At 48.7% G+C, this 11,390-nt stretch overlaps 1 protein-coding gene across 1 annotated transcript; it reads left to right on the top strand.

Annotated features, from left to right (window-relative positions):
* Positions 1-5,540: 5,540 nt before the first annotated feature.
* Positions 5,541-10,000, top strand: MRPL20 (mitochondrial ribosomal protein L20). The gene is made up of 4 exons (XM_055305785.1): positions 5,541-5,684; positions 5,774-5,884; positions 8,053-8,130; positions 9,585-10,000. The coding sequence occupies exons 1-4, from the start codon at positions 5,598-5,600 to the stop codon at positions 9,756-9,758; spliced, it is 450 nt and encodes a 149-aa protein (XP_055161760.1). The 5' UTR covers positions 5,541-5,597; the 3' UTR covers positions 9,759-10,000.
* The last annotated feature ends 1,390 nt before the right edge of the window (positions 10,001-11,390 follow it).

Below are 11,390 nucleotides of genomic sequence, written 5' to 3' on the forward strand. Positions count from 1 at the left end.
TGGCGGTATACCCAGCTGCCCAGCAGACTGTGGGCTCTACCCTCAGAGCATACCCAGCACCCAACTGCCTCTCACCTTCTCCATTGGATCTACTATGGTCCAAGCCACAGTCAGCTTCACCTGGAATGTAATGTTGCCACAGCTAAGCCAGCTTCCAGCGTAACTGGTTTTCCTGCTTGAGGCCTTGCCTCCCTGCAGTCTGTTCTGCAAACGGCAGCTGTAAGTTTATTAAGTTGGATGATGCTACTCTCCTGCTCAGAATGCCCCCAGTGACTCTTCCGTTCACAAGGTGAAAACTCAGTGTCGCATATTGTATTGTCCAGATGCCCCAGTGACCTCACCCAGCTCACATGATTTTTTTTTTTTTAATATTTTACTTATTTAGGGCAGCCCCGGTGGCGCAGCGGTTTAGTGCCGCCTGCAGCCTGGGGTGTGATCCTGGGGACCGGGGATAGAGTCCCACGTCAGGCTCCCTGCATGGAGCTTGCTTCTCCCCCTGCCTGTGTCTCTGCCTCTCTCTGTGTGTGTCTCTCATGAATAAATAAATAAATAAAATCTTAAAAAATATATCTTACTTATGTATTCACGAGAGACATACACAGAGAGAGGCAGGGACATAGGCAGAGGGATAAGCAGACTCCCCTCAGGGAGCCTGATGCAGGACTCAATCCCCTGACTGGGATCACACCCTGAGCCAAAAGCAGACAGACACTCAACCGCTGAGTGACCCAGGGTTCGTTCACATCTTCTTTCTACAATGTGATCTCCATGTTCCTCCTGTGCAAATTAACAACAGAAAGCCTCACGAAAATATAGTTGGAGAGGTTCGGGTGGGAGAGGAGGCTCTCAGGCCCTACCGCTCCTCAGCAACTGCTGACCCAACAAGAAGAGAGGGACCCTGCAGATGGGTGTTACTTCACTAGCTCAGCAGGAGATAGGAGGCTTTCCTTATCTCCCAGCAACAGCTCAGCCTGAGAGACCATAACAACCCAGCCAATGAGAGGCAGCCCCAGCCCAGCCAATGAGAGACAGATGCAGTTCAACCAAGGAGAGACAGCCACAGCCCCGCCAGCGAGAAGCCACTATACTTCACACTCTGTTTACTCCAGTGGACTTTTTGTTTTCACTAGCTCCTTTGTTGTCTCAACTCCTCACTTTCCTCTATAAAATATCCTCTTTGGTTGTTCTCCGGGTATTGTAGTAACTTGCTTGTCCTGGACTGCAATTCTCTTTTCTCATATATATATATATTTTCTGGTAAAACAACTGGCAATTTTATTTTTTTAAAACTATTTATTTATTCATGAGAGACACAGAGAGGCAGAGACACAGGCAGAGGGAGAAGCGGGCTCTCCGCAGGGAGCCCAATGTGGGACTCGATCCCGGATCTCCAGGATCAGGCCCTGGGCCAAAGGCAGGCACTAAACCACTGAGCCACCCAGGGATCCTGCAATTTTATTTTTAATCTTAACATTCCCATCCAGAGCTAGAGTCTGTGTCTTTGCCCTTTGACATTGAGTGAACTTTTGTGACTATTCAGGCTCCTGAAATGATGCTGTGCGGTTCTCTCAGGTGAGCCAAGAAGGAGATAAAGTATTACTTTGCCCTTCAGCCATTATGTACGGAATGACAGCCCTGAAGCCATTGTGCTGTGAGGAAGCCTGAATGCAGCATGGTAAATAACCAGAACATGAAGTCCTTTCATGACCAAGGCCCTACACATCCTCACCAGTTTCCATCTCTGGCCTCTGACTTCTTACTGAAGTTCAGAGGTCCTTGGGACTCTCGTTTGCCTCACTCCCACCACACTGGTCTTTTGACTGTTCTTGATCACACCAGGTGTACTCCTACCTCTAGTCCTTTGCACTTGCTGACTCTTCTGCCTGCCATACTCTTCCTACAGATACCTGCCTGCCCCAATCAGTAACTCCCTTCTTTGGACCCTCTAATTTAAAATTGCACCGTCCCAAAAGGGAAAGCTCTTCTTTGAGTAGAATCCCAATAAATATGGAAAGAATGATGGGGCTAGAAAATCAACAATGAATGAATGCAAATTTGATGAGAAACAGGATATTCATGTCTCAAAATGTGGTGGCCACAGAGGGGTGCTTCTTAGGTACCCATTCCAGACTGCACTCACCATTCAGGTTCAAGTCCACCACAGCATCTCTCAGCAAATGGTATGCTTCTCCTGGTGGCTCCAGACACAGGCTGAACATGGTGAAAGTACTGGAGTCTCCCATTTCTGCCTAACATGAGGCATCTCTAATAGCGATCTCTGCTCAGAACTACTGGGTGAGTGCACATGTTGTCTGATCTGCATCCTATCTGAGGCCTCTCCAGTGTGAGAGAGCAAGCACAAAAATGGGGAGCAAAAGGGGGAGAAGGAGAAGCAGGGGGCTCAATCTCAGGACCCGGAGATCACGACCAGAGCGGAAGGCAGACATTTAACTGACTGAGCCTCCCAGGTACCCCTGCTTCTTCCCCCTAACAAACATTACATAAGACACCTCTGTACTCCTACCTCCATCTCAGGGGCCTATAGGAAACCTTGTAATGAATCACAAAGAATTTCTCTACAAGCTACTTATTACTTACAACCAAGTGGTCAGAGCTGATAGCACTCATGGTGTGGTAGGCTGCCATCAAGGCCTCCTAATACTATGCACTGACAAAGACACAATATAATTTATGTAGTATTCTCCCAAAAATGTATGACATGATTCTGCTTTTTTTTTAAGGATTTTATTTATTCATTTATGATAGACACAGAGAGGCAGAGACATAGGCAGAGGGAGAAGCAGGCTCCATGCAGGAAGCCCGATGTGGGACTTGATCCTGGACTCCAGGATCACGCCCTGGGCTGAAGGCAGACACTAAACCGCTGAGCCACACAGGTGTCCTGACCTGATTTTATTTGTAAGGAAATCTCAGACAAACTCAGACATTCTACAAAATAAATAACCTGTACTCATTTTTTAAATATTTTATTTATTTATGAGACACACACACACACACACACACACAGGCAGAGAAAGAGAGAGAGAGGCAGAGACAAGGCAGAGGGAGAAGCAGTCCCAATGTGGGACTCGATCCCGTGACTCCAGGATCACGCCCTGGGCTGAAGGTGGCGCTAAACCGCTGAGCCACGGGAGCTGCCCCAAAAGATTGTTTTTTGTTTTTTAAAGATTTTATTAGTTCATGTGTGACACACACAAAGAGAGGCAGAAACACAGACAGAGGGAGAAGCACTCTCCATGCAAGGAGCCTGATGTGGGACTCGATCCCAGGGCTCCAGGATCACGCCCTGGGCCGAAGGCAGGCACTCAACTGCTGAGCCACCTAGGCGTCCCAAAAAATTGTTTTTTAATCCAAGACTGGTAACAAAGCAGCAAGACAAGTGAGTACAGGTTATTTTATTTTATTTTTAAAGACTTTATTTATTTATTCATGGGAGATACAGAGAGAAAGAGAGGCAGAGATACAGGCAGAGGGAGAAGCAGGCTCCTGGCAGGGAGCCTGATGTAGGACTCGATCCCAGGTCTCCAGGATCACGCCCTGGGCTGAAGGCGGCACTAAACCGCTGAGCCACCCGGGCTGCCCCCAACCTCTTGAAAAACACCAGGGTCAAGAAAGGTAAAGACAAGCTGAGGATTAAACTAAAAATTAGACACAAGTAAATGCAGTGCATGATCCTGGACAGGGTAAAGAGCAACAAAAACATTTAACAGCAAGCACCTGTTGGCTCAGGTCAGTGGAGTGTGCAACCCTTTTATTTATTATTTATTTAGAGCCTGACTTGGGGCTTGATCCCAGGACCCTGGGATCATGACCTCAGCCGAAGGCAGGCGCTTAACTGACTGAACCACCCAGACGTCCCTACTTATCTAGCGTAGAGAGAGAGTACACATGAAGGGGAGGGGCAGAGGAGGGAGAGAATCCTCAAGCGGACTCCCTGCGGAGCTCAGAGCCCCACTTAGGGCTCAATCTCACCACCTTGAGATCATGACCTGGGCACAAACCAAGAGTTAGATGCTTAACTGACTGTGCCATGAGGGTGCCCCAAGTGTGCAACCCCTGTGTGTGGTCCATTAAAAAAAAAAAGAAGAACAGTTAACAAAATTGAAATAGGACTTGTAGATTAGATAACAGCATTAAGTTCCCCAATTTTGATCGTTTTACTGTGGTTTGCATGAATATGTCCTTGTTGTTAGGAAATACATGGTCAAGTATTTAGATATTTGCAACCTCCTCTGATACTCCAGGAAAAAAAAAAACAACAAACCGTACTATTGAGTTTATAAACGTTTATAGAAAGAATAATTTTTTAAAAAGATCTTGTTTGAGAGAGTATGAGCAGGGGGGAGGGGCAGAGGGAGAAACAGGCTGCCAGTGAAGCAGGGAACCAGAAGTGGGGCTCCATCCTAGGACCCTGAGATCATGACCCAAGCTAAAGGCAGACGCTTAACCGCCTGAAAGACCCAGGTACCCCTAGAAAGAATAATTTTAAAATGTAGGAAAAAATATAAACAGTTGATGCTATTGGGTAAAGCACATTGGGGAATTTCATGAAGTAGTCTTGCAACCTTTCCGTAATTAAGAGTCACAAAGAAAGTACACTCTCCCATTCTGCCCTCCCCCCCCCCCACTTCGTTACCTTTCATTATAATGGTAATATAACGGTACGGTGGTAAATACACATAAAATTTACCACCAGATCGTTTCAATATTTAGTATGCGTGCTGCGGAAGCGAGCTCCCGTCTTGGCCATTTTATGTATTTTAATTTTTTAAACATTTATTTATTTACCCATGAGAGACACAGACTGAGAGAGAGAGCAGAGAGAGGCAGAGGGAGAAGCAAGCTCCACGCAGGGCGCCCGATGCGGGACTCGATCCCAGGGATCACGACCTGAGCTGACGGCAGGCGCCAACCGCTGAGCCACCCAGTCGCCGTTTTGGCAATTTTTTAAAAAAATTTTTATTTACTTATGATAGTCACAGAGAGAGAGAGAGGCAGAGACACAGGCAGAGGGAGAAGCAGGCTCCATCCACTGGGAGCCCGACGTGGGATTCGATCCCGGGTCTCCAGGATCGCGCCCTGGGCCAAAGGCAGGCGCTAAACCGCTGCGCCACCCAGGGAATCCCCGTTTTGGCAATTTTAGAGCGCACAAGTGGACGGCGTTCAGCATCCTTTAGGCGTCAAGCAACCCTCCGCCGCACGCAGTGGCAGAACAGTCACCCCCGCCTGCAGCCCCGCCCCCACAGGGGCCCCCGAGCCCGCCGGCAGCCCGCCCCCCCGCGCCAGCTTCCGTCTGCGGACCTGCCTACTCCCGGCGTCTCGAACAAGTGGGACCATTAGTATTTACCTTCTCCCCCGTACCTACCGCGTCTGGCCCGCTACACAAGAGCGGGAGCCCCACTCCCGCCTCGAGCAGAGACTCGGGCTGTGAGTGGCGGGGGCGCCGGGCACGCTCGCGGCACCCCGGAAATCCCCGTTGGGACTCTGACCCGGAAGCGCTCGGGCGCCGCCACCACTTCCTCTAGGGGCGGCACGGCGCGCGCGCGGCGGCGTGGAGACGCCGGCCCGCAGGCGCCATGGTCTTCCTCACCGCGCAGCTCTGGCTGCGGAGCCGCCTCACGGACCGCTACTGGCGGGTCCAGGAGGTGCTGCAGCACGCGCGGGTGAGTCGGCCGCGCACGCCCCGCACCCACCCCCGCGTGTCCTCCCGGCCCTGGCCGCGCTGAACCCCCTTTCCCGTTTCTTGACCCAGCACTTCCGAGGAAGGAAGAATCGGTGCTACAAGCTGGCGGTGAGAGCCGTGACCAGAGCGTTTGTGAAATGCACAAAAGCGCGGAGACTCAAGAAGAGGAACATGCGGACCGTAAGCGCGGACCCGGGGGCTGGGCTTCCCCTCCCCCTGTGCCGCTTGCTCCTGACCCTCTCCGCCCCCATCTCGGGATGGCGTCCCCATCCTCCGCACCACTGTCGCCTCCCACACCCGAACCCCCGGCAATTCCTGCCTGCCCCGCGCCTCGCACCCTGTGGAAGCCGACTCCAGGCCCACTGGGTCCCTGAGACCGTCTCTGGCCACTTCCCCTCGCCCACTTGCTGTAGGTCCTCTCTTGGCTTCCCAGGTGCATCTGCGAGAAGCCTAGCCTGCTTCCTTACGTGTTCTTCGCACTTGGCTTTCTTTTGCGTGCCCGGGTCACACCCCACCGCCCTGTGGCGCATCTCCCTCATTGGGGTTGGGGTTAGGGAATTTAGCGTCCTTTCTGCAGCATCTTTGACTTGGTTGGTTGGTTATTGCTCCCCACCCCCAAAGTAAGTTTTAGGTGGATTTTCCGCTCTGCTGAATGCTGTAACCTCTGGCCTAGATCAGTAACAATTTATAAGTATTGTATGAACGAATAAGGGAGAGGGAGTAATTCTGACCCTTTAAAGTCACAAATGCCACATTAACTGTTGATCAGGGTCACAGCATGATAAGCAATCCCTGTCCACGATGGTCTCGTGTGCAGGAGTGACCTCTGCATCCCAGCTTTGTCATTTATGCCTTTCATTTACGCAGAATGGTAGAGGTGGTGCCACTTGCTGTGACCCTGCATGGATCTGGTCAGTCCAAATGTATGGGAAGACTTGTGAGCAGTGTCTGGTAACACACATGCATTTGCTGCTCACAGAGGGGTGAGGTCCCTGTACAGCAGCTGCCTCACCTAGGAACTTGTTAGCAATGCAGATTCTCAGGGCCCACTACACCTACTGAGTCAGAAAGCCTGGAGGTGGGTTCTAGAAATCTGTTTAAATAAACCACTACACACGGTTCTCATGCATATTTAAAAATTGGAACCACTGAAGTAAAGGAATAAAATGAACTTGAGTAAGATCTTAAGATTGAGGGGATCCCTGGGTGGCGCAGAGGTTTGGCACCTGCCTTTGGCCTGGGGCACGATCCTGGAGACCCGGGATCGAATCCCACATCGGGCTCCTGGTGCATGGAGCCTGCTTCTCCCTCTGCCTGTGTCTCTCTCTCTCTCTGTGACTATCATAAATAAATAAAAATTTAAAAAAAAGAGATCTTACTTAAAATGGAGTATAGAATGGCATAAGAATCCAATCCCTTAAAAAAAAAAGAATCCAATACCTTATTTTTATTTTAAAATTTTATCTTTTAAGTAATCTCTACAACCTGGAGATTCAGAGTTGCAGGCTCTACCATCTGAGCCAGTCAGGTGTCCCATAATCCAACCTGTTATTTAACAGACCAGATCTATTGGGAATCTTCCACGTAACGGACTTACCTTTCTAGGTCGTGCTGCACCAAACCACTACCCTTGATTTCTTGCAGTTTTCAGACCTTTGGCTGTGCCTGGAACTTACCCTGCTACTACTTGCCAGGAAGTTCTCTGTGATGCCTCCCCTCCCATCTCCTCCAGCCCTGTACCTCCTTCAAGACCGTTTTACCTCCAAGTCCATGCAGCTTCCATCTCAAGTTTTTCATCCCCACCTGGTAGCATTGATCTCGGTGGCTGTTCTGATTCATTCACATGGATCCTTTCTGGATTGAGCTGTGTCTGACACAGAAGCTTTTGCTCACATTTGTATTCTCAGGATCCCAAAATGTGTGTTGAATTAATGCTTTACAGCATGTGATTTCCCTATTTATTTAGAAGGAAGCTGGCATTTGAATGAAGAACATCAAATTCTGCTGACTATACTGCAGACCAGTGTGCCTAAATATAAATCACAGGCTTTTCTACTCCTTTTTTTTTTTTTTTTTTAAGATTTTATTTATTCATGAGAGTCAGAGAGAGAGGCAGAGGGAGAAGCAGGCTCCCATAGAGGAGCCTGATGCGGGACTCGATCCCCGGTCTCCAGGATCACACCCTGGGTCGAAGGCAGGCGCTCAACCACCGAGCCGTCCCAGGCTTTTCTATTCCTATTCATTTTTGCAAAAAGAGTTGTTTGATTTTTAGTTGACTCAGAACGTTTGTTGGGAGGTGTGGACATAATGCACATGTGGTCCTTAAGCATCTCAATGTTCTATTTCAGCTCTGGATTAATCGAATCACAGCTGCCTCCCAGGAACATGGCCTGAAGTACCCGGCATTCATTGTCAATTTAATTAAGGTACGGTTGAGGATGTGGTCCTGTTGAATGTTGAAATCTATAGAAAGCCTGACTGGGGTGCTCCAGTGCAATAGACCATGGAGTGTTAGCTCCTGACATGTTCTCAAGGTGGAGTTCTGGCAGGTTCAAGGACTCATCACAGTTGCTTTGCCTTTGCTCTGCTGGTAGCAGAATTGGAAATATGGTAACTGGTACCAGGACATGAGCCACTGTGTTTTTCCATCAAGAGAAAAAGAGCAGAAAACTTGGACTTCACTTTAAAGTGTAATTTGAGTTGTGCACTGAAAGATTTCTGATTAGGTAGCAGGTGAAGTTGAAACTCATAGTCAAACAACATGGGGACTTATCCTGGACAGGACAGATTAAGCATGTGTCACAAAATCTTGGTTAATTGTTCGATTTGGTGTTTATCCTAATCCCTCTCCTTTTGTCTACATTTTATTATTAAAGTTTTTATTTATTCATGAGAGAAGCAGAGACATAGGCAGAGGGAGAGGCAGGCTCCTTGCAAGGTGCCTAGTGTGAGACTTGATCCCTGGACCTCAGGATCATGCCCTGAGACTAAGGCAGATGCTCAACCAGGGAGCCACCCACGCATCCCTCTTGTTTTTTTTCTTAAAAAGAGGAGTGGGGGAAAACAAAGAAAAAAAAAAAGGAGTGGGTGTTGTGTTTCTAGCTTGTACCACACCCTGTCTTTGGTAATTTGCAAGGATCCTCATGTGTAACATTGCTGTTTTACTGATGAAGACCCTAGGCCCAGAACAGACCTTGTGCAAGGCCCAGGTAGTAGAGTAGGAGCCACCCCTGCATAGTTGGAGTTAACGTGCAGGGATCATCCTTTCTTTTGCTTTTTATGTTCATCAGTTTTTGGAAGTCACGTGCAGTTTTACTTGATAGGACATCTGGTTTCATTTTCTTGTGGGAATTGAGAATACCTGCTTTTGTTCCTTAATCCTCTGCCTGTATCTCATATACTTTTCTGTGTCTCACTTCATTGTTTGTAGAAGGAGAGTTGGGATTTCTTCTTCAAAGTTGACTTAAAGGGTTACCCCAGGCCAGCAATCATAGTTGTGTCTGGGTGATGGTAGATCATTGACCCCGAAAATGTCCCCCCTCCCCAGCCCCAAACAAGTTTATTAGTTCCATGGCTGGCACCAGGACTGGAAGCCAATATTCTTGTTCATGTGTCATCACCTCTTGCAGGGATGCCTTCCTCTTGTCCTTGTTCATATTTATCCTCCAGCATGCTGCTTGAGCACATTCTCCACACACTCTTCACCTCTCCAAAGAGACCATTTGTCCCATGAGGGAAGAGACTGCCCTGGAGGTGTGCATAGTATGCTCAGCAGAGATGCTTTTGGCTGACTCAACATAGGACAGCTGTATTCAGTCTTGTCGTTTTTTCAATAAAAACACATTTCTGATGCTGACACAGGCTCTGATTTTCTTCCCAGTGCCAGGTGGAGCTCAACAGGAAAGTACTTGCGGATCTAGCCATCTATGAACCAAAGACTTTTAAATCTTTGGCTGCTTTGGCCAAAAGGAGGCGACTGGAAGGATTTGCTGCTGCCCTAGGGGATGGCAAAGAGCCTGAAGGCATATTTTCCAGAGTGGTGCAGCATCACTGAGGGGGATTCCAACATTGCCTGCCCTTTGCAGCTGAATGTCTTAGGAAAAGTGTTTTTCCCCCTGATAATCACAGTGGTTAACATAGGGGCTAAAAGTTATGTCACCATGTGTGTAAGTTTGGTCAGCAATTATATTAGTTTGCATTTTAGTGACAGGTGTAAGAGAAGGGCTCCTTCTTCCCTTACTGGGACAAATCTAGAAATCTTACACAGATGTGCAAATAAAGCTCGTGTGGTGTTCAGCGTTTTGAGTTGTGTTCTCTGGCATAAGTACACATACCTTGGGTGCCTTGTGGGGTAAGGGGAGGAGACTTAGGGTGAGGGGTCAACTAAGAATGAGCTCCTGCAGGTGGGGAGATTTGTGCCAGATATCTGAACTCTAATGCTAGCTCCTCTCAGGGCTATGTGGGTAGCCTGTCCTTAGAACCCAAGCCTACCTGCCCCACTCTGGCCCTCCCCTGGTCTCCACTTTCCAGCAAGGACCTTGTTGCTCGGCTCTTCAGTCATCCTGAGTTGAGTGCAAGTTTCAATTTCTCTGCTTTTTCCCTCACTCCCCCGCCTAACCTTACATCACCTGTGGGGAGACCTGAACACAAGGGTTTTAGGTCCCTTTTCCAGATACTCTACTTCAGTAAGTACAGAATCAAGCCTAGGAACAATTTCCCAATATCCTCACTCCCCTGATAGAGACCAATTTATAGCAACTGTAACTCTGCCCCACCCATATGTCTGGCATCTACCCCCTGCTCCGGGCCATGTCCCTTTCATTACCCTCAGTTTCTCTCACTGTACTTTGTATTTCTCACTGTACTTTGTACTCCTTCTCAATGTACTTTGAGCTCCTTCCAGCTTGAGTCTGTTCCTTTCTTGCCCAGCTCTGGTCTCTACCTCTTGCTTCCTGCCACTGGTCTATAGTTGGTCCCATCATGTCCAAATAACTCTCATCAAACCCATCTGGAACCAAAATCCAACACATAGCCCTTGACCTCCAAGGACCATGGACTTCCTCCCCTCCCTCTCCTTGCACTGTCTCCCTCTGCTCTGCCCTCTGCCCCCAGGAAAGTTCTTCAGGCCTACAGTAGCAGTTGTCGGCCTTTATCTGGCAATGTACACCTACCTACCCAAAATGAGTGCCCATCTTTCCTCCACCACTCCTAATGCTCCCATGCTGGGTCCTCCATCCTTTGTCAGCAGTCTTCTTGGAGTCACTGTGGGTTCCTATTGAGGACTCAAGACCCACCTCCATACTCATGGAGAGCCAATCAAAACCTGGCTACCTACTACTTGGTGACCTCTTGATTCTGTCTTGTCTTCCTCCTCCCTGCAGGCTAACATCTCTTCTGGTTCAGTTACTGTACTGGCCTCCTAACAGGCTCCCCCTCCTGGCTCTTTTCACTGAGTCTAATGATGACCAGACCATTTGGAGGTGTGAGGTTGTCTTGTTCACTAGCTCTGCACACAAGGTGCTCAGTGTGCACCAATCATCAGTGAGTGGGTTTTGAATACACACCAGGGGGGAGGACACATAGTCCTTTGGTGTAGGGTACTGAACTCTGTGCAGTAAGCTGCTATGTAGGAGCTGCTTTTGTCCATCTCAATAAAGGACAGGAAAATGTAAACAACTGTGGGCTG

Source organism: Nyctereutes procyonoides, unplaced genomic scaffold (assembly GCF_905146905.1).
Source record: "Nyctereutes procyonoides isolate TBG_1078 unplaced genomic scaffold, NYPRO_anot_genome, whole genome shotgun sequence".
Taxonomy (NCBI): domain Eukaryota; kingdom Metazoa; phylum Chordata; class Mammalia; order Carnivora; family Canidae; genus Nyctereutes; species Nyctereutes procyonoides.